Here is a 23,376-nt window from a genome sequence, read left to right as displayed (position 1 = left end):
TTTGGAAAGAGAATCAGTCACGGCGAGGCTTTGCTTTGGTTTCCTCTGGCTTTCGTGAGACACTACCGCTACTGTCTTTCTCCAGCTTTGAGAGAAAGGGGAGTGTGTCGCAATGCGCCTCGGCTCGCATGTCCTGGCAGAGGATTTACACCGACTTGAACAAGGAAAGGAAAATAATATTTAAGGGGGTGGGGGAGAGAATACACACACACACACACCCCAAAAAAAAAAAAAAAAAAAGGCTGCTAATTTATAAAGCTTTTTTAGCTGGTGGTGGTCTGAGATGAATTGGCTGCCTCTAAAAGGATGAAAATAAATATCCCTCTTTTTGAAGGAAATAGGCTGGCTCCCGGCCAGCTGGCAGGAAGCACAGAGATATGTTGCATTTACAGTAGGTTTTTTACTGTCTGAAGCTCCAGCAGCGGGAGAGATGTTCGTTCTAGGCAGCCTGGTATTGATTAGCTGGCTTTGCAAGCCCCTAATCTCCTCTCACTTACGGGTGAGTCCCTTGACTTTGCCTCTGCCTCTCGCCCTGCCCGCCCTGCGATGGGAGGCCTTGCAAGCAGGGCAGCTTCTGATAAATCCTGTTGTGGCCTTTTATAACGCTGGGAGACCCCAAAACTAAGCCCTCTGGAAGGAAACCAAAGCAGGGCATTAATTCAGGTATTTAAACAGAAATCTAGGGTAGCATTTCCAACAGCTCCGGGGATGCGAGGGCTGTGGCCCATGTTCAAATCAAAAGGAACATCACCCCCAAATTCCCATGCAACTTCGGCACAAATTCCTGAAGGACACAGGCTCCCCGTTCCCAGGGCTTCAGCGGGGAGACTGAGTCTTTCTGGATTTGTAAAAGTATTTAAAGCACTTTACAGCACAGGTAAAGCTGGGGGCATTCTCAGCAGCAGACTGGGTAAAATTCATCAGGTTTAAGCATGTAGTCCACTCATGCCTTGCTGAAAATCCCCGCAAGTGCTTTCCTGCATCTTTCCATCCTTGAAGACCTCTGCAAATCTGTCTCTGAGACTGCAGGGCGAACGAGGTGGTTTTTAAAAGTTTTGATTTGCAGATCTGAAAATTTCACCCCGTGTGTCACAAACTATCAGATCGGTGCACATCTGCGGGAAATACAGCAGCTTTCATATCAGGGTGCAAAAACCACCAGCCTCGCTGACTTCTCTGCAGTTGCTCCCATTTCCAGGAAGGCAAAATTCATTTATGGGCTGTAATCCAGTTCTCATGGAATTAAGCAAAACCCCTGATTCAAAGATTTCAAAGCTGGGTGCTTGGGAAGAAGCAGACAGGTCTCAAGTACATCCAGCTGGTATTGCCTCAGTCACGTCTGAGATCAGATTTTCAACTGCATATATTAGCTGTCGCTACGTAGATCAGTGGAGTGATGCCAATTTACAGTGAGTTAATGCCTGCTATCTAACAACTTGAAATGGGACCTGCGTGGTACCAGTATAGCTGGTTTTTCCCAGTTAATAACCTGTTCCATTAGGGCAAGCACATCAAATTCCTTTGGGTGACACTGGTTAAGGATACTCTGCCCAGGATGGGGAGGACCATCTGCTGGGTTCAGACCTGTGCGAGGAATGTGCCGTGGCACAGCTCAGGGAGATGAGATGTATCGGACGCTGCGGGGCCACACGGCAGCTGACCGGACAGAGCAGCGTTTTGCCAGCCGATCTCGTGCTCTCGGTAACGCAGCGCAACCCAGATCAGACACAAACTTTCCCAAGGTTTGAGGATGCTGAGCGCTGGGTTTCCCCTTTGCCCTAGGACAGAGCTGGAGCCGAGCCCTGACATTTGAACGTTAATATCCCTCGATCCCAGGATTGAGCTCCAAGCTCCATCTCCAGAGACTGGCTGGTATGTCGGATAATTACAGCTCCTGCCGAGCTTTGCCAGCACACACAGCGCAACGCTATAAGCAAGAGCCCCGGAGCAATGCTACCTGCACGGCACCCTTAATCCTCCCTGCAACGCTGCTCTTCCTAAGCCAAAAAACCAGAGCTGTGCAGGGGCTATCTGCAGGCAGGGGGGCCGCGCCGGGCTCCGTGGCTGCCTGCTCCCGCGCGTGGTTTTGGGATGTGCTCAGCTGGGAACCTCCACGCAGGGAGGCACGGGGCTGGGCTGCTCGGTGCCTTCCCGCTGCCGTCGTCCTCGGTGCAAAGGCTCGGAGGCTGAGATGGGCACCGGGGCTGCTCTCCGCTGCTGGGTCCCTCTTCTTCCCTCCCCTCTCTCCCCCTCTCCCACGACAGTGCGTAGATTCACTGGAAAGGGTAAGATAAAATAATGCAAAATCATGTCTAAGCACCTTCCGCTGCAGGATATGATTTATCTCTGGCTGATTGCAGAACAGGTGACTGGTCTCCGGCAGCGGAAGAGAAGGGTCTTAGGAACTAAATTTCATCTCACTCTGAGTCAAATCCTCTTCCTCCCTCCGCCACATCATTAAAGTGATTGGTTGCGCTGATAAGCCCTTTCGAGAGGGAGAAACGAGATGTGTCCTGCCCTGACATCTGATGTGATCTTGTGGTTTTGTTTGATAGTTCTGCTCCTTTAGCTGTCATCTTCCCTGAAATGAAACTTGCCTTTTAGCATTGACTTTTTGTTTTTTTTCCTCTTTTCCAATCCGTGACCCTTCGCACTGTCCTCCCGAGCTTGCAAATCCCGCCCGAGGGAAGCGGGGCCGCATTGCATTAATAAACCTGCAACATGTAGTCCCAGCTACAGCTCAATAAATCCCCACCGACGACAACCTCCGCATACGTGCAATGCTCCCACATCACCTGCTGCCCAGCAGGTTATTAGATCCACTTTACAAATGGGTAAACTGAGGCACAGGGCAAAGCACTGCCCCTTTGCGAAGGAGTGAAGCTCACCAACAACCTTGCTGCAATGCTCCAAAATACTCCTTTTTAGTGCCGATGTGTCCCATCACCTGCATCGCGCCCCAGCCCGCTCGTCCCTTTGCACAGCTCCGTTTGGGCCACACCGCTGGAGCCCGCAGGAATTTCTTTTGCTATTTATTTGTACAGCACCTGGCACAACTCGCCCCCCGCGCACGGCATCGAAGCACTGCCAACATCCTTCTGCAAGAAGCCTTCAATGAAACTTAATTCTCCAAACATCCCCAACCACCAGAGGATCCTTTTGCTCCAGTTTAATCTTCTCCAAATACACTATCAATGCTCACTTCTCCGATTCAGATTTCTTTTCAAAGCAGGAGCAGGTATGCCTCTTCTACCCCAGCTGAGAATCACGGCCTGGGGTTTTCCCGATGTTTTCAAAAGCAGGAGGTGTTGCAACCTATTTCAACAAAGATTTCTTTGTACAATGCGAGCAAAAATAATTTCCCTATTCTGACTCCCAATACTGCTTCGCTTAGAAAATAGTGGTCATTTTTAAGCAAAATTATTTTGAAGTTATTATGTGCCAGGTGATTATAAAAGGAGAAGTGGAATTTACTATATGTGGCAAGTAAAATAATTAGAGGAGTGAATTTACTGGAGCCCATATAATTTTGGTTGCTCTATTAATACTTCTTTTGAGGCCGGGATAACAGCCTTGAGCTGTAGCACCAAGGGCCCAGGCGATGCGAACCCATTGCTTTGTGCGCAGTTGGGCAACCTTCGGCCCCGCTCTGCTCTCCCGGGGAATTCTGCAAGCCCCCGGGCGTCCCCGTGCCCTGCCGAGGGTGAGCAGGTCCCGTGTGGGGCTGGGGGTCTCGCACAGCCCGACCCACAGAAACCCAGTGCCGGGCTGCTTTTCTCCCCGCGGGATTTTTATCCAGCCCCCCCAGAGCTGAGCCCCGACTCCCCCTCGCCTCGTCTTTGCAGGATCGGACCCCGAAGGAGTTAACTGGATAGCAGTGCCTATAAGAAATTAGAGGAGGAGGTAGTTTAACATAATTGCTTGCGATGCATGTATCAACAGCGGTCCCGAACTGCCTCTGCAAGAAAACAATGCCCTGGACGGTCTCAGCAGATACCAAAGGGTGCAAATTTCCCCGCTGGGATCAAAACACATTAGCGATGGGAATACAAACAGAGAAACCCTCCTTCGCAGCAAGTACCGATTTGCAAGGGCTCCTGCATGAACTCAGGAGCCCGAAGCCAGCGTCTCCTCATCCCTCCCAGCCCCGGGGGCCGGCTGCTGCCCCACCGCCCGCGGGCCTCCTCCGTGCCCCGAGAGATGCGGGTTCAGCCTCGTCCTTTGCCTCCTGCCCGGCCGCTCGCTGCAAAGGCCCCGGTTAATGGGGTGTTAGGGAGATTTTTAAGGGATCTGGCAGACGGAGGGCGAGAGCGGGCAGTGCGTAGTGCCCCACTCGAGCTGCCTGGTGGGGCGTGGGGTGACGGCACCGATGCCATGCCATCCTCCCAGCCCCTCGCCCCGGCCGGCGTTTGCTTTTCATTTGTCTCCATCCAAAGAGCAAACGGGACAGGGGAGGGTGGGATGGAGCTGGACGGTCTCCATGCAGGAGGCACGGCTGGTCTGGGCTCTCAGGCACTGCCCATGCAAGCGTCCCATCCCAGGCACCAACAACCCCAACAGCAGGCAGGGGACAGCAGAGAAAACACCAATAAAACTAAAAGATTAAAACACGTTGCATTCCCACTGAGGATTTCCCATGCCTGCCTTGTTTTGGGACATCCCAAAAAGCCTACGCCCCATCCAAAGCCCTTTCGCTCCTCCAGGTAGGACCCTCCGCTGGGCTGCATCAGCACGGGGAGAAGCAGAGACCCGCCAGCTCTGCGCAGGCTCCATCCTCCAAAACCGGAGGCTGGAGCACGACTGGGATTAGCCCCATGTCCCCGGCCAGCGTCATCCCCCCCGTGCCCAAGGGCCACCGCAGGGAGCACCGCGGCAGGTCCCCTGCCAGCGCGAGCGATGCCAACGCTCCTGGGCGGTCGTATGGAGCCCGCAGGGTTTTTTTAAACATTCAGCTCAAACGGCTGCAGCGCACCCAGAGCAGAGAGTTAATAGGGAAGTGAGAAAGTGTCACTCAGGATTTCCTGCTCTTCCTCCTCAGGGAAGGGAACAGGTCTCAAGAAGTGGGAAATCCGCGTATTTTAAGCACCGCATTTTAAATTAGAACAGATTATAGCAATTTCACATCGACAAATAACTGTCCAGGAAGTGGTGAGGTCATTTATTTATTTAAATTATCTTGTTGGTTTGATTGATTTAGTTGTCTTTTTTTTTTTAATATATTTTTCCTTTTTCTTCACCATTTCCCTATTTTTTTTTTCCCCTAATTCCCGGACAAACTGGGAAATGTCTGCGTATTTATATCTAGCTAAGGACAAGCAGTGGAATAAAACAAAAGACCCTAATAATACCCAAAACTATCACCCCACGGGAGCACTTCAGCAATGAGCCTGCTTTTAATTACGGAAACATCTCAAGTTCAAGTTTTGCGCATCCCCACGAGGAAGCCTTTTTGCCAAGATAAAGATCTGAAATCGTACAATACTGGCACGACACAGCCCCCGTCCCGGGTCTCCATTCGAGCTTCTGAGAAGCGCAAAACCCTGTAATAATTTATTATCTCTTCTCCAGGCGCTTGCCAAACACATATCACATCTCCGAGGGTAAAAGGCGCAGCAAGCACGGGGTGTCACCGCCCTGGGCACGCTGCAGACCGCGGGGTCCCAAAATTGCCCGTAGGAATATGGCAATAGGGGATCATGTTGCCCTTGCTCCTCTTTGGCTCCCATCCTGTAACCGCATCCAACTGCCCCTCTTCCTCATCCTCAGCTATTTTAGGCTGTCCCTCACTGACCCGCACCCGTGTCTGCCACTCGGTAGATCCCGATTTCCCCGTGTCCCAGGAATGGGAGAGCTACAGCTTTTATTTCACCACCCAGCTGCATGGAGCTGGCATCCCGGAGGGCCACGCTGCATCGCCCCAAGCCTCCCCGCAGCGCACCCGAGCCCCGCAGAGCTCTTCCAGGTCCCCGTCACCTCTCAAAGTTACTTCGAATCATAAAAAAAACCATGAGATAACCTTTTTTCTTTTTCTCCCGCCATGGAGATGAAGCACGGTGTGGATTTATACAAATCCCCCCGCAGCACAGGTCCGTGCGACAAAGCATCCCGAGACGGGCCGGCCAAAATCCCCCCGGGGCTGGGGGGCAAGCGACAGCTTTGCCGTGGGGTTCCCGGCATCGGCCCCGCTCCCCGAGAGCGGCTCTGCCTTTCCCAAAAGTGCTGGCAAGTTCCCTTCCATGAAGCACAGTGTTTGGCGAGGCCACGATGTGACGGGTGAATTTATGGACCTTTTAAGTTAATTGTGTGACCCCCACGCAGCCACTTTTCTCGAAGGTAATGGGAACATTTCTGCTTCCTCTTCATCTCTTTTTTCCCCCAAAAAGTGGCACAAGTGAGGGAAACGCTAAAGAGATGCTCTTTGTTACAAGCAATTACCAAGGAGCCAGAAATCTCACCAGAAACCATCTTTTAAAGACATTACAACCCAAAAGTTAGTAAGGAAATAACCAACTCTGCAATATCTTAAACACATAATTTTGTACTTTTGATGGCATTTAAGCCGTTCAGGCATGAAAATATGATACTGCTAAAGGCATCAAGTTTGCACAGGGCTGCTGTACCCCAGGAAAAACAAACAGGAGCCTGGAAGGTCGCGCCACGGGGAAGCTCCCACCACCGAAACCCCCCAAATCCGAGCCCTGCTGCCAGCGAGCGCGGAGGGGCTGACTCAGCTCTTCAGCCTCACCCAGCCACGGCACGGCCTCGGCTCCGGGCAAGCTGCCTTCGCCTTCAAATAAACCCAACCCTGCCGCGCTCGGGGTTTGTGGGGGAGCAGAGCGGGTTTGGGGGTTGAGCCCAGCGCCGAGCAGAGAGGGCGGCGGGGAGGGACCGACCCCACGCGTGCAACCGTCTGAGTTAAAGCATGGAAGCTTCCCAACGCGGCCCACGGTGAATGCAAATCCCGGGTGCTCGGCTTCCCACCCCGCTGCCCAAAATCTGCGGGTCAAATTGGGCAGGATGGGAGGCTCGAATTAGGGCAGCACCGTCTTATAGGGGATGCCTGGTGATTTCTAGTTGTTAGCATCATACTGGGGCGTCTACAGAGCTTATTCTGATCAACGGGGTGAAATACTGCACCTCTTTTCCCTTCCCCGAGTAAAATGGGTTTCAGTTTTGCTATTTCTGGTAGTAAATCTCAGACTCATCTGCAGCCACGAGGGACTGGGAAAGTTGCCGGGGGATTGCTTGCCTTGCTAGCACAGTCCCGCACATCCTTTTTCTCTCTAGCCTCAAACTGGAGCATCCACTAGGAATAAAAGGAAACAAAAAAAATCCACAGCACAGACTCCTCTGAACTCAAGAAAAATGGATTCAGATGCACCTTAAATTAAAAAAAAAAAAAAAAGTGAGAAAGGCTTTTTTTTTTTTTAAGAGCGGTTTGCAGACGCGCCGGGGTTCGGGGAGCTGGGGCTGGCGAGGCGCTGGGCGTGGGATGAGAACCGAGATGGAGGCGGTGAGATACCGGGGTGTGGGAAGCGGTGCCAAGGTGTGTCCAGGCTGGTGGGTCCGACACAGGACAGGGTGGTTCAGGGTGCTGCTTTTATCAGCGCAGCTTCAAGATGGATAAAGAAGCCACAGTGAGGTATGTGTCATCCCCGGTAAGTGCTGATACAACCCTTTCTCCTCCCCGGCTGCCACCCGGGCAGCACTGGAAGAAATGCCCTTACGGCGGGACTAGGGGCACCCGGGGCCACGGGCACCCTCCTCCCGCAGCCACCCCAGCACCCCACTGTTAACAGTGGCAAAATCCTCTCCCGGCTGGATTTACAGACAGGATTTTCCCCTTTACAGCCAATCTTTCTCCCAGTTTTTTGCTTTTTTTGCCCCGTACTTGAAGCCAAGAGCCCCCAGTGCACGGGGTGCTCAAGGGCAGGCGGCACCCAAGCTGCAGCCTTGCACCGACCAACCGCCAGCACCCTGGGGACACGGGTGCCACTAACACCTTGCACAGGCATGGACAAGGGGGTTTCCACCCTCTGCAGATCCCAAACTCTTCATTTCCCATCCAAGAGCGTGGGGCTGGGTTGTGGCTCAGGCTGACATCATGCACAGGGGGCAGGCGGGGAGGGAAACCCTCACCCAGCTGAGGCTCTCGAAAACATGAAAGCAAAAAGCGGTGGTTCTTGGAAACGAGTCAGAACCGTGGGAGGTGAGAAACCTTTGCACCCTCCAGCTAAGTGCTGTGCGAAGGGGGAGTGGGTGCTTGGGGTGAGCCGGAGCAGCGGCCACCGGGCTGTCCCCTCCGGGGTGGCACCGCTCCTGGCATGGCCTCATTGCTCCCTCCCCAGGGACATGGGGGGAAGAAGCCTTTTGGGGAGGAAAAGTGGCCATGGAGGGGATTCGTGCCTGTGCAGGATGAGGCCCAGCTAGAAAATCCCTGCAGGGACAACATGGTGGGAGAGGGGATATGAAATGCTCTTGCCTGGCTGGGGGGAGCCCAGCCACAAGCCCCCTCCTCCTCCTCCTGGTCCAAGCCAGCAGATGCTGCAGGATGGGGATACGCTCCTGGCACTTACTGTGGTCACACCAAGCAGGGACACGACCAAAAGCACCGAATCTGGCACACACCCCCAAAACGAGCAGGGCAGGGGACACCACCAACCATCAGCAGCACCTCCGCAAGCATTCGCACTGCTGCTGTGGCCGAGTGGGCAACAAGGGGGGACACGGGGACGCTACTGTCCCTTGTTCTTCAGGTGTGGAAACCCAAGCTCCAACCCTCCCTTCCTCACCCTCCACTTCATCATTCAGCCCAGGACAGGAGAAAATTAAACTGCAGTGTAAGAGCAGGGAGGTCCACGCCGCCAGGCAAGGGCTGCAGCCCCCAGTGCCTCGCTCCAGCACCCCGCTCCCTCCTCTACTTGTCTTCTGTGCTGGTAGGGGAAGAAAAACAGCTCCGTTCACCCAAACTTATGCAGCATTAAACCTCAGAAAGCAACTTTACACTCAAAAAGGTCCAAACCCTCACCATGCAAAGGGAGAGGACTCTGCACATCCTGGCACGGCTGCCTTGCACCCCTTCCCACCTCCCCGGCACCAGCACACAGGGCTCTGTGCACGCTCACAGCTAGACGGGTGGGTTTTACCCCGGGCGAGCACGGGTGGGTATAGATGTGCTTCCCCACAAGGGTTATGGTGGGTGATCAAGTCCTCTTGGTCTCCCTTTCCTCCTCCACACGGGTGGCCAGGATAGCAGGGATGGGGTGGAAATCAGAAAAAAGGGGTTAAGGGCAAAGGAGGTTTAGAAAGGGGGGAGAGAGACTGAATGGCAGCAAGAAAAAAGTCAAAGGGGGGGGGGGAAAGGCATTTAAAGGGAAAAAAAAAAAAAGACTTTGCACAAGAGTTCCCAGGAGATGGGCAGAAAGGGGCTGGTGCTGCAAAGGGGAGCTGGGTGGAGGAGAGCAAAAGTGACAGCAGAGAGGAGAGACAGAGGGGAAGGGGAAGGGGAAGGGAAGGGGAAGGGGAAGGGGAAGGGAAGGAAGGGGAAGGGGAAGGGGAAGGGGAAGGGGAAATGGAAACGAAGGGGAAGGGGAAGGGGAAGGGGAAGGGGAAGGGGAAGGGGAAGGGGAAGGGGAAGGGGAAGGGGAAGGGAGCCAGCAGGTGGGTGTGATGGGGGAGGCCCTGGAGATGCTCCCATTCACCCAGGACCAGACTAAACATCCCTGTATAGCTTCCAGCTATTCATTTCTCCATGTTCTGCTTCTTGTGGATTATTTTGCAAGCAGCTGTGGATGCGAGAGGGCTTTGCACCAGGGCTGCAGCTCTGCCGAGTCAGGCTCTTGCCAAATAAAGAGCTGCAGAGAAGGGGGGGGAAAGGGGGGGGAAAGAAGGAAATTCCACAGGAAGTTCAAATATTTTATTACTTCCTGTTTGTACAAAGTATGTCAACACTTGGCACCCGCTGTGCCATTTGTTTAGAGCTAAGGTGTCAACTTGAAAAAAATGTCCTTTTTCTCTCCAGATCTAACCCAGAAAGAGCCTGAGCACAAGGGACCAAAAAAAAAATATCTCGGAGCGAGCGGGGCACTCGGAGGGAGCCTGCGTGACGGCTTGCAGGGGATGCTCGGGGACCGCGGCAGAGCAGCCGGGACGGTGGCTCAGCCAAAGCCGCTGCCGTTATCAGCCCCACGCACGCCCTGGCGCTGCTCCTCACTTGGCTGTGGGTCCTTCAGACGAGCACCCTTGGGTGTCTTCAACACTGTGGTCCAGCTCCCCTGGTCCCCCCATCCCGGCTTCACCCCCCAGCCCCACGAGGGTCTCTGCCTTTCACCTGCTTCCCTGCGATTTCTTGCCCAACTCGACTTGATTTCAAACTTCTCTGAAGTTTTTCTGGGCGCAGCTTTAGTGAAAAGACTTGCTCAAGGGCCGAGATGAAGCGACGGGACAGGGGTAGAAGATGAATGGGATGCTCAGAGGTGGGGCGTGGTGGAGCCCAGCCACGTTTCTGACCCAAAAACCCCACAAGAATGTTTGCTGGAGGAATTTCGCTGCATCTGAGATGATGCCCAGGGCTTTCCCAGGATACCAAGACAAATGGGCAATTCTTTCCGCATTAAGGGTGCTTTTCTGCCCGCTCACACCAGTCCCTCCCCAGCCCCACGTCCAGCCTCTGGCCCCGGCCACCGCTGATCCTGCACAACAGGAGCCAACACACACCGTGTCCTTCTCGTTCGCAACGCTGCAGCCAAGAAGGGGGAAAAACCCCATATATTTTTATGCACACGCATATATATATGCACATATATACGCACATATATGTATTTACATATATATGTAAAAAAGTAAATATAATATATATTGACACACATAAAAATTGCAAGTCCTGCTGGCAGCTCTCGCCTCCCAAAGCCAAGCAGGGGAGGGCAGCGTGAGCCATCGTGTTTGGCCAAAGGTGGTTATTACCGGGGCTTTACCGGCTCCCATTGCCGGCCGGCGAGCCCTGCGGGTGCCGGCGCACCAAGGGGTGCTATGCCGGAGAGCCACCCAGTGGCAGATTAACCGGGAAAACCACGTTGGGTTTCCACAAGCGAGCGCAGATCATTTTCCAGCCGGTATTTCCACACCAAGGGTTTCTGCAGAGGACTGCGGGGAGGGAAGGGCAAAGGGCATTATTTAATTATTTTTTGTATTTTGGGTTCATTAGAAAATGCAAACCAAAGCGTGGCAAAGAAAAGGGGTTTTTAAAATTGTTTTCTTCCAGTGCAAGACTGGATTTTCATCAATCATGAATTTAAGCCCCGGGGAGTCAAAATATGACCTTTACTGCCAACAAATCTATGATCATCTCAAAAAATTACAAAAAAAAAATCACAACTTGGGCCTAAACTCCTTAGATCAGCAATTTATGGGCTGTGGGGGTGCAGGGATGGGGGAGAGATCGACCTTTGGGGTCCACACAAGGCAAGGGAAGAAACAGCAAATAAGCACTACACGGACCTCAAGGAGCCTACACCTCCAGCACAAACATTTTTAGGTCCACAAATCAGAAAAAAAAAAAAAAAGTAGAAAACTGCTGACCTGGCAGCTCAGGACGGCGTCCCAGGGAGGGCATCCCTCGGGCACGCCAAGCCAGAGCCAGGGCAAGCCGCTCCATCCGCCGGTTTTGCCTAATTATGCCAAACGAAGGCACAGCCCCAACCCAACGGCGCAGGGCCAACGTGCCCATAGCTCAGCCCCCCAGCTCCCCGCCTGGCTACGAAGTCTCCACCTCTGTATCAGAAAATTTAAATTAAAGATGGGGAGCAATCGGCCGAGATGTTGAAATTCAGGAGGAGCGGGTATGATTCAGCGGGGGGTTGGCGAGCACTGGCTATCGGTGAAGTCAGAGCAAACCAAACGCTAAGAGTAGTAACTATCTCGCTTGTATTATTATTTATGTATTCCTGATTATTATTATTATTATTAGAAAGGCGATCTGATGCAGCAGATAAGAGGCTGAGCCAGGAGTCAGGAGACCTGGTTTCTATTCCTGACCTGGAGGAGTTGTGAAATTCCCTGCCCAACCCCTGCCTGCTTTCCCCTCCCAGCCCCGGGCTGAGCCCGTTCCCGGTGTCTGCAGCACCCACCACGACCCACGTTTGCTCGCCGCCGCTGCCGCAGCCCCACAGCAGGGACCTGCCTTGTGTTTCTGGCTTAAAACAAAAAAAACCAACAGCGTTGCATCGCCTGGATGCCGGCTTTGCAAATCCAGCCCGGCAGCTCGACGGGCTCCTGTAAAGCCTCTCACGCTCCAAAATAAAAATCAAGGGGGAAGAAAACCCAACAAACCCCGATGCAAATAAACCCCCCCTCGCCGAGGTAACAGCCTCCACCTGGCCTGACATCAAGGGGCAGCGATGGCCCAACGACAGCATCAACAGAAAATGTTTTCTAAAGCATATTTAGAAGGATCAAACTGTTTCCCTTCAATTTGGGCACTGACAGCTTTACACACGAAGGGAACAAACTCTGCTTTATAGTCCCCGGGGTGGTGCTGAGCGAGCAGGAAGGCGAAGCCAGAGCAAAAAGCCAGAGACGGAGGCCGCGGGGACGAGGTCCCACTGCACAGGGGGTCCCACAGAGCAAATAATACTCCTGGCAGAAGGAAACTCCTCCAGCTGACGGCACCGGAGCATTTCCCCACGCTCCTCGGTTCACAGGAGATGCCAAGGTGAGCTCAAACCAACCCGATGCCGAAAACCAACCCAGCAAGGGCGATTCGCAGCCGCCTTTGCAAAGAGCCACCCTCAACCAAGAGGCACCGTCCTGCATCCAGGAGAGCCTACTCGATCAAAACAGAAAGACGTTTCCGCGGTTGAAGCGTCTCTTTGGTTTTCTCAAGCAACGCAGCCCCCGGCCGTGGGCGCTGCCAGCCGGAGCCTTTGACAACCCGAAAGCGAAACCACCGCTAACCAAAAGGGGAAGGTGCTCTCCGAGCTCTCCTGGGCCCGTGCAGACAGACAGGCAAATACAAGCACAGTGTGGAGGAAACCTGCAAACATTTTTAGTTTAATAATCAGCAAGTCAGCCTCCGAAGCCAGACACAGCATCTCTGGCTTTGTAACCCCCCCAGAAATGCCCTGCGCGCGCCAGATTTGAGTCCTTTGTATTTTTGCTGTCGAAGCTCAAAGCATTTTCCTGACATCCCAACCACCACGAGGACTGGAGCTAGAAAACCATCCCTCCACCATGGGATACGGAGCGCGGCGAGAGCAAGCAGCAGCAGAGACACACGCCGCGCTCCGCTCTGCGGAGAAAATAAAAGCAGCCAAGCCGTGCCCGCCGCAGCTCACGCTCTCGGGGCTCGCTCAGCCACGCCAACACCGTCTCATTAGCTCTGCACGCTGCAAACGGTGCCTGTCCCGGCTGGCTTTGCCCGGCCGCAGAGGCATCCTGCATCCCTCAGCCACGGCGAGCTCGGCCCCCTGTTCCCCCCCCGCGCTTCCCAGTGGCTGCCAAATAAAATACATCACTTACTTCGTGGCTCCCGGGGTCCGTCTACAGTCACTTTAATGGCTCGGTGATAGGTAGCAACTTGGGTGGGGTTGGTGAACACGGTGATCGTCAGGGTAAAGCTTTTTCCTAAGGAGGATGGAGGGGAAAAAAAATAAAAAATAAAAACTAAGAGAAATGAGGATATTCACATGGGTTCAGCTCTTGTGGGAGCGAAAGGCTCCTGCTGGAGCAAGCTCAGACACAAATCTCCACATCCACCAAACTCCGACACACACATCATTTAATTTTATGAGACATTATTGCCGAGACACAAAGCTCGGCCGGCTCCCGCTGGGGTTCAGCTGGCTGCAGCAGAGCGAGGCTTGGACCCCGTTCAGAGCGGGAGCCAGGACCTTCCTGGATGCAAAGTCACTTGTGTCCCCCTCCCCTCCCCTGCCCTGTCCCCATATCGACCCCTCCACCCACAGCAGCTTCCTGGTGCCTTCCTGCTCGTATGCTTCCCCTTTTCCCATGGGAATCCAGCCCTGAAACGCGGCGCTGGACACGGGACCCCCTCTGTGAGGGACGGATTTGGGTCCTAGCACCCACGGGACGCTCCTGCGGGAGCAAGCTGGTGAGATGGCATCAGTCTGCAGGCGATGGGTGCTGGCATTTGCGGGGGAAACCTGGTGGCTTTGGCCCTGCGGATGCACCCACACGTGGACGTTTGGAGGGGAGCCGCGCCAGGCTCTTGGCCGTACGGGCACCCGCAGCACCCGCAGCCCACGGACGGGGAGCAGGGCCAGAAATTGGAAACTGCAAGACGGGAATTGAATCCGGCCAGCTTCGGCCACCAGAATTGGCCACCAGATAGGTGGCCCCACCGGCTGCAGGGACTGTCCCCCTCTCCCAGCCCTGACCAGACAGCAGGAACACGCTGCTGGGAAAGGGTTCAGATACCATCATGGGGGCTTTTGGGGATGCTTTTGAAGCACGGTGCTAGTCACCTTTTTAAAAAAAAAAAAAAAAAAAGAAAGGGGTGTAAAGCAGTGAAAAGCTCTTGGGAGCCCAATTTTGCAAGAACACAACAGTGCTCCCTTGCCCCAGCAGAACAGGTTTCCATCCACTGCCTGAAAATGCTTTTGACATCGCGGAGGGCGTTATCACACCTGCACCCTGGTACCACCCTGCTCTCCCCTCCCAGCACCCACCCTGACCCCAAACCCATTCACCTCCTGCAGCCGTGGCATCCTCGTGCCAGACCCTCTGCCCTCTCCTTGCCCGATCTCGGCTGCCATCACCCGCTCCATGTCCAGCCGATGGGGAGGCTGTGGGAGAGTGGGGGCCCTTCCCGCTGTGCACCCCTCTCCGTGGGCAGGGCCTCCGCTCTCCCGCAGCCTCCCCAGATTCGGGAGTCCCTTGGGTAAAGGAGAGGTTGCACATGCAAGGGAGCAAACCTCTCTAACCAGCCCCCCAAGAGCAATCACCGTGGGATTTCAAAGGTATCGAGTATTTCAGCTGTATAAACCCCAGCAGGAATCGGGCTGGAAATGCCCGTGCAATAGCCCTTAGCTCCTCCAGCCTTTATTTCACAAATAAAAGCAGTAAGAAACCACCTCCTTTCCCTTTTCCCCTAAAGGGATTAGGGGTTTTCAGATCCCGACTATCAGCTATCTACAGGGTTGGACCTGAGCATATCCATAGCAAAACAAAACAGTATTTATACAGCTAGAAGGAAAAAAGAATAAACAGAAAAATGAAATTATCTCCTCCAGAGAACATCCTGCAGTTATCCCAGGTGGGAGAGTTTCTCTGCGGGAGCATTGGGGGGGGGAAATGCCGGCTTTAAAGCAGACAGCATCCATCCATGCCCTACCTCAGCTTCCAAAACAGGATTAAACACCGCACAAACCTTCAGCTCATTTTCTCCACAAACAGGAACTTTTTTTAATTTTTTTTTTACCCTCCCAAATACAATTTTAATCCTCGGTGAAACGGTCGCGCTGACAACCTGGGCAGAAGAGCCGGGCTGCCGCAGCCTGCGAAGCATGAAGGCTCCCGGACGCCTGCACGGCCACGTAAAAACCAACCAACGCGGAGCGTTTGTTGGCAAAACGGTTGCAGAACCAGAGTGCAGGGATAAGGATTATTAGGAGCAATTATTTAGGAAATTCTGCGGGAGGAGAGGCAGAGGGAGCCCCTTGGTTTGCATGCGAGGGAGCAGGCAGCGCGCAGGCAAGTCCGGCTTGTGAGCCATAACCCTCCCGCACGCCCGAGGAGCTGAGCCCAGCAGCTCCATGCCCGGCTCCCCTACTTCCTCCTGCATCTGATTTTTCTTTTTTTTTTTTTTTAGTATTCTTAATTTTTTATTCTCTGTGTGAAATAACTTCCTTGCATTTCAGTTTCCCCCTCTGCTCGCTGCAGATACAAATACCTCTCCAGGGAGGACGGCTGCAGCGCAGAGCCGGCCGAGCCATTTTTGCGTCTCTAACAGCTCTCAAAAATCCTCTCATGAATCGAAAATGACAATTATTACTCAGCATCATTTTTACTCATTTCCCGCCTTCTCGGGAAGCCGGGCTGAGGTTACTCATTCCCATCGCACCCCAGACCCAGTTCGCCGGCTGCGTGGGGCTGGATCCCAGCTCCTGGGTGGGTTTGGGAGCACCCACGGCTCCACGGGATGCTCCGGGGGGATATTCCAGCCGGGAGAGCAGGCGGTGGGGTGCAGCGAGCATCGCAGCACCCCGCTGGCCTTGGCTTTCATTTTTTACAGTGCAATCGGAGCAGAAAAGGGGTTTGTTGTTTTGGGTTTTTTTAAGAGGGAGACACAGAGGAAAACTGCTCCTTCTCCCCCTCCCTTTGTCTTGCACATGGAGATGGTAATTTTGGGGGGGTGTGGGGGGTAAGGACCTGCTCTTCCCACCTCACAGGGCCGGGGAATGATCCCAGACACGTCAAGACTAAAAATGCCCAATTCTGAACCATTTCAAGTCGTGTTTTCAAAACGAGCATGTTTTCCTGCTTCTGATTTTACGGGGCTCCCGCAGCTCAGGCACCCGTAGGGGCTGTGCACAGCGGCAGGCAGTGCCCGTTTACAGATCCACGCGTGGGATTTACACAAACATTTATACGCACACACAGAGCTCTGCCCCAACAAAAGATTTTGCAGCAAATCCAGATTTCTGCCCCAAGAAACACAACCAGCACCGGGCTTTCAGAGATTAAGCCAAACCAGGGAAAGCAAGTGCGACACCCAGAATAAAAATACAATAGAAACGATTTTTCACACTAAATAGGTCTGAAAGAGTCCCTCGCCGGGAAAGCACGGCTGTACACGGGGAACTAAGCACACACTTCACGCTGCGAGAAAACCCCACCGTGCCGCCTTCACGCCAGCCCCAGGGAGCCCTGATGGGGTTATTTCTCTGCAAATATGATAAAGCCTCATCCCACAGGAATACATTAAAAAAAAAAAATCAGCACTTGTGTTACGCTCCTCGCTCTGCAGCCCGTTAGAGGCAGCGGAGGTGTTTCCACTGCTGTAATGAGTATTTGCCAGGACTCTGCCCAAGGAAGGAGACTATTCACCCAAGTGCTTTCTGAGACTGTGAACTCCTGTTAATGCAGAGCTTGGGACGGCAGAGGAGGAAAGTTAATAATGAATTCAAAAGTCAAGCTGAGATTGGGTTGCATTCAGTTTGGAAATTTGTGTAAGGAGGATGAAAAAAAAAACAAAAACAGAAAGAAAAGAGCCTAAGAGAATAATTGATTACAGAAATGAAAGCTTAATTCATAAAAGAAAAACATTTTCCATCCATCAACCTGCAACCAGTTAAGTGGAGAGTTTTAAAGAAACTGCAACATGGAGAAGGAGCCAACAGGAAAAAGGAAATGTATGAAAGAATGTAAACTATTCAAGTTTCATAAAGAGGAACAAGTAAACAGTTATTACATGCAAATAATTCCTAACATCACTGCTTTTAATTAATGCAGAGAAGTCAAAATATATCTGACATTGTGTGTATACATTCGAAGCCTTTGAGAAAATGCTGCCATATGGCCATTAAAATATAGTATTCTTATTTTCGTTTAAATGAACAATTGAAGTGCTTCGATCTGCAGTGTTTATTGGTGATGAAATGCTGAAATTCTATTTAGACTCTCTGACATTCAGGTACAAGACGGCTGCGAGGGATCCGGGGAGGGAGGGCGGGCAGGGCTCTGCCCCTGACACCCGCTGGCCTTCAATATTTTCAGGGGATTTCTTTCACCCTCCTGGGATAGGGATTCATTTCTTTCACCCTCCTCGGATAGGGATTCATTTCTTTCACCCTCCTGGGATGGCACAGCCTCATTGCCTTGACCGTTTGTTTTGAAAAAGCCCGCAGCGCGATCCGTTTAAGGCTAAAATGATCGAACCAAACTCTGCGGCCAGAAAGTAACATTTCTGTCCCGCTTTTCCATGCAACAAGCGTGGAGAAAATGGGCAAAGCTTCCCCCCAAGCACCCCCAGCTCTGCCCTGCGCCCGCATCCCCCGGCTGAAGGGAGCCTTGCTGCACCCCTGCCCGCTGCCTTCCCTTCCTGCCCAGCCCCGCATTATTTTTTTTTTTCCATTTAAAGACTCCATTTCACCATTTAAAAGCGAGCCGTCAGGTGGGTTATTGCCCCTCAGCCCCTTCCCCTGCGGAGGGGCCGCACCGCCGCCTCCTCCGAGGGGAGAAATCGGGGGGGATTTGGGCTGGGGCCGCCCGCCAGCCCACGCACCCGAGTGGGGCCGCCTCGCCCCACCGCGGAGGTTTTACAACGAGGGGTTGGGGTTGTTTTGTTTTGTTTGGTTTTTTTCTGACACCTCGGTAGAGGAGAAGCCCCGGGACGAGCGGGGCAGAGCCGCCGGCGGGGCCGCTGCGCTGCGGGGGGCGGCCGGGGCTGCCCCCGCATCCCTCCCGCATCCCTCCCATCGCCCGCTCAGGAACCGCTTCGGGGCTGGGGGGTTCCTCCCTGCACCACAAGCCCAGCCCGCAGCAACGAAACCACCGCTCCGCCAGAAATACACCGTTAAAAATAAAATAAAACTAAACCTTTTTTTTTTCTCCCTTAAAAAAAAAAAAAAAAGAGAAATAAAAAGGCCAACCATTTCCTGGCCGGTACCTACCCCTGCCGCTTCTCCCAACAAATCTGAGGTCGTTAAATCTTGCTACTTGGTTTTTCATCACGGCGGAGGCGTTGCGGAGCTCTGCCGAGTAGTTTTCGTCGTTCCCTGCCATGACCGTGACCACCGTCCCATCGGGCACATCTCCGAGGGCTACGACCTAGGGCAGGGCGAGAGCATTTTAGGCTAAGCTTAACTCCTGTCGGAGCTAACCTACGCGACGGTTTCCCCCCTCTAAAACCCCTGGAAAAAAAAAAAAAAACAAAAACCAAAGCAAAACCAAAAGCAATTCGAACCTCCGAGGAAGGCTGGAAAAGCGGAGGGGGAAGGGGAAAAGGAGCTAAAAAAGGGATTAAAAGGAGAGAGGGGCTTCCATGGGGGGGGGGATCAGGCCGCTCTCGGCCCCGCCGGGGGGAATTGCGCTTTTATTTTGTTCGAGTCGGGGGGAGAAAAAAAAAAGAAAAAAGAAAAAGCGCTGCCGAGAGCGGGGCGGCCGCTCTCAGAGCCCCGGAGCTCGGCGCCCGGCCCGGGGGAAGCTCGGGGAGCCCGGGCCCGGCTGGCGGAGGGGGCCCGCCCCCGCCCGGGAGCAGCGCCCCGAGCTCCCGGCACCGGGACGGTCGGGGGAGCCCGGTTTGCAACACCCCCCCCATCCCCATCCCCATCCCCATCCCCGCCGGGCTCCCCGGGACTCCGCCGCCGTCCTGCCCGGCTCCCCCCGCCTCTCCTCCTGCTGGTTTTTCGGCTTTGCTCGCTTCGGCCCCGTTGCCCAAAGCCCCGGCGGGGATGCCCGGCCCGGGGGTGCCCCGTCGGGTCGCCCCCGTCCCGCGGGAGCGGAGCCGGGCGGCCGCGGGGAGCCCGGGCAGCGCAGGCCGGTGCCGGTGCTCCAGCTCTTCGCTTTCTTTTTGCAGATTAGATCTCCCTTCCCTGCCTCTCTCTCCCTCTCCCAGGAAGGTAATTAACCTCCACTCTCATTAAACTTCAAAGTTGCCTGAGAGCTCCTAACTGTACGGAATATCTAAGATGCTGTGACCGCGGGGCAATGCGGAGACTTGATTAAAAATAATAAACCGGGCTCCCTTGAAGGTGATGTCAGGAGCGAGTTAAAGCGAAAGGGGCGGAGGGAAAGAGGCGAGCGGGTCGGGGCGGAGGGCAAGCCCGGAGCCGAGCCGGTCCCTCCGAGCCGCCGGGGCCACCTGCCCGGCCGCAGCCCTCCCCGGAGCTCCCGGCTTACCTTGAAGGCGACGGGCAGCGTCTTGTTGCACCTCCAGTGGGACGGCAGCACCGAGCACAAGAAGTTGGGGCTGTCGGTGCGCACCAGCTCGCCGGCGTGGTCGGCCAGTACATCCACGACGGAGCGGACCTCGGGTCGAGCCCGGGCGCCCGGTGCGGGGGCCCCCAGCGCCCCGCTGTTCTCGCCCATCTTACCGCAGGGGAAGGCCGTGGAGGGGGGTGTGAAGCGCCTGCTGGTGCTCGGGTCTACGGGAATACGCATCACAACGGCGGGCGTCAGGGAGCCGCCGCGGCCGGGGGGTACGAGGAGGGACCCGGCGGGGCCCGGCGCCCACCGCTCGGCTGCGGCGAGGCTCGGTGGCGGGGCGCGGCGGGGGCAGCGGCGGCCGGGCCCCGCGCTGCCTCGCTCCGTCCCGGCAGATCGCCGTCCTCGGCGGGGCGGCGCGGGGAAAGCGCTGCGGGCTGGTCGCTCCCGCCCGGCTCCGGGGCTCGTCCCCGGCGGTTTCGCTGCGGTCCCGTCCGCCCCGCCCGGGGAAAGGCGGCGCGGAGCCCCGGCAGAGCCACGTCGCGGCCGGGCGCCCTCGGCTGCAGGCGGGTCCCCTCCGCCGGGCGGCCCCGAAACCAGCTCCCAAGTGTCAGCCGCGCCGCCCGGTACCGTATTTACTGCCGGCCCCGGGGGGGGGCGGGCCGCGCCCTGACGGACGGGGCGCCGCGCCAATGGGGGAGGCCCTTCTCCCCGCCCACCACCGGGCTCCGGCGGGGCGAAGGGGCGTGACCACAACCGAAAGGGGCGGGGGCAACGCTGAAAGAGGCGTGGTCTCCGCCGAAACAGGCGTGGTCGCGGGGAGCCACGCCCCCGCTGGGCCGGCCCGGCGGGGCGGGCGCACGTCGGGGCCCCGGTGGCTTCTCGCCGCCGCCGCCGCCGCCGGAGGGTTTTGGGGCGGGATGGGGCGGTTTGGGGCCGGAGCCGCCGCCGTGCAGAGCGGCTGGGAATACAGCACGGCCCCCGCCGCCTCCCCGCCGCAGAGCGCTCCCGCTCCCGCTGCCGCCGCCCGCGCCCCCCGCGGTGGCCCGGCCGTGGCGGGACGGGGGGAGCCGCGGCCGCGGGGCAGCCGCTGGGGACCGCCGGCACACGCGTCCCCGACGAGGGCGGCTCGCCCCACGGCCTGCTGTGAAAACCGCCGCTCCCCAACCTCCGCCGGCTGCCCTCCCCCAAAACGTGAAAACCGCCTCCGTCTCCGGCGGTCCCGGGGCCCCGCAGCGCCCGGCGCCCCCGGCAGCTCCCCCGGGGCCGCGGCTGCGGGCAGGGCCGGCGGCTCCCGGCCGGAATCGTTGGCGAGAAAATTCGTGGCGAAGCCACCGGTTCCGCGGGAACGCAACGAAGGCGGCGGTTCGCTCCGCTCCGCGGCTGCCCGCGGAGCCCCGGCCGCGGAAACGCCGAACCGCGGGGCGGGCGGGAGACAGAACCGGGGGGCGAGGCGGAGGTTTCTTCGCCCGGGCTGCCCGGCTGTTCCCCGGCGGGGCTGAGCTCCGCCCGAGCGCTGCCGGTGGTGTTTCGGGACCGGGACGGCCCGTCGGAGCGGAGCCGGCCGGGCCGCAGCGTTCCCGGCTCCGCGCTGCGCGGTGTGAAACGCCAGCTGCCTGAAAACAAACAACGAAAAACCCCAACAGCCAAAAAAATTTCTCCTTTTCCTGAACTCCTTCCACAAACTATGAAACATTTTCCTCCGCAAGCCGCAGTGCCCGGAGGGGCGAGCCCGGGCCGGGCTCCGCATCCCGGCCGCTCGCAAGACCCAGAAAAAACCCGTGTTTGTCCAAAAGAAAAGAAAAAAAATAGGTTGGGTTTTTTTTTGAACTAGGAAGAGCGGAGGTTCCCTCGCTCCAACGCCCCGTTAGCAGCGCGGGTGGCTGCGCCGGCCCCCCGGGGAGCCGCGTCCGTCGAGCCGGTGCCGCGGGCAGCTCCGAGCCCAACCGGCCCCGGGGAGCGGCGGTGCCCGGGGGGGGTGTCCGCCAGCCCCGCGTGTCGACCCGTCTCCCGCAGTTACCGGCGCTGAAATCCTGCCCTTTTTAGGTGAAAGCGGCCGCCGGGTTTAGTTCTATTTTTCGCCCCCCGTTCAGCAGCGGGGGGGACCCACACCAACCCCGGAGCAGGGGGCAGAGCTGCGGGCGGGGAGCACCCGCCGGGCCGGGCTGCCGCGGCAGGGTTTCCCGGGGGGTCGGCACGTCCCCATCCCGGTGTCCCGTCCCCCCCCGCCCAGTACCTCGCCGGGGGGGAGGGGGCACGGGGGGGGGGGGAGAGGGGGAATGTGCGGGGGTCCACCGCGCATGCGCAGGCGCTGCAGTGCGGCGGCGCGGCCGCTAGTTGGCGCCGCAGCTCCGCCGTGGCGGCGGGGCGGCTCCGCGACGGGGCGGGCGCGGCGGGGCGGCCCCGGCCGCTGACCCCCCCCCGGCCCGGCCCCGGCCCTCTGCAAGGCTGTGCCTCTTCCCGCTGCTGAACCGACCCGACCCCCCCGGGGCTACCCCGCCTTTGCCCCAGCCGCAGCCCTGGAGGTGTTACGCGGTCACCCCCGCCCCCGGGGGTGCAGCCCCGGAGCCCCGCAGGGACAGGTAGGGCCCCGCCGTGGCTGCCCGCCCCGTCCTGCAAACCCCCATGGGGTGGTTTTGGGCTCAGCCCCAGCAGGACAGAGGTGCTTCCCTGCAGCGCGATGCTCGCTTCCAGCTGTGCATCTCCTGCCCTTCCCGGCTGGTTTGCGTTATTCCGCTCACAGCCCTGCCATCCACGCGTTTCTCTAACCCCTTTTTATACCGGGAGCAGCCTGTTAGGAAGGGCACCTAATTACATCACCTCGGTGTCCTCAAGGTAACATAGAATCATCGAATCATGGAATGGTTTGGGTCAGAAGGGACCTTCACGGGTCATCGAGTCCAAGCCCCCTGCAAGAGCAGGGACATCTTCAACGCGATCAGGTTGCTCAGAGCCCCGTCCAACCTGACCTTGAATGTTTCCAGGGATGGGGCCTCCACCACCTCTCTGGGCAACCTGGGCCAGTGCCTCACCACCCTCATTGTAAAAATTTTCTTTCTTAAATCCAGTCTAAATCTGCCCTCCCTTAGTTTAAAACCATTGCTCCTTGTCCTGTCACAACAGGCCTTGCTAAAAAGTCTGTCCCTGTCTTTCCTATAGGCCCTCTTGAAGTACTGGCAGGCTGCTATAAGTTTCCCCGCAGCCTTCTCTTCTCCAGGCTGAACAACCCCAACTCTGTCAGCCTGTCCTCATAGGAGAACATGCAACGGCTTCCCAAAAATATCCCGAGTCAGTCACCGATGCTGGGTATTCCCAGGTGTGCAGGGTACCGTGTCCTGCTCCTTCCCCAAAAGCCACTCTCTCCGGCACCCTCTGCCCTCCCACCCTGACTTGTTCTTGACTTCAGGGCAAGGGGATGCAGACTGACCCCCATAAACCCGTTGCGTGCCCCTGCACTTCTCCGCTGCAGAGAGGCAGAGACAGTCGCCAACTATA

At 56.4% G+C, this 23,376-nt stretch overlaps 1 protein-coding gene across 1 annotated transcript in view; it reads right to left on the bottom strand.

Moving 5' to 3' along the window:
- Nucleotides 1-20,472, bottom strand: part of RUNX3 (RUNX family transcription factor 3) — a 41,689-nt gene extending 21,217 nt beyond the window's left edge. The window contains exons 1-3 of the mRNA XM_072885027.1: nt 19,858-20,472; nt 18,630-18,786; nt 13,516-13,620 (exon numbers count right to left, since the gene is read on the bottom strand). Coding sequence (XP_072741128.1) covers nt 13,516-13,620; nt 18,630-18,786; nt 19,858-20,118 — 523 coding nt within the window. The 5' untranslated portion in view covers nt 20,119-20,472. The remainder of the gene's footprint in view (nt 1-13,515; nt 13,621-18,629; nt 18,787-19,857) is intronic.
- Nucleotides 20,473-23,376: the final 2,904 nt, after the last annotated feature.

Source organism: Ciconia boyciana, chromosome 21, assembly GCF_034638445.1.
Source record: "Ciconia boyciana chromosome 21, ASM3463844v1, whole genome shotgun sequence".
NCBI lineage: Eukaryota > Metazoa > Chordata > Aves > Ciconiiformes > Ciconiidae > Ciconia > Ciconia boyciana.
The sequence above is the reverse complement of the archived record's forward strand: the minus strand, read 5'-3'. Positions and strand labels throughout refer to the sequence as shown.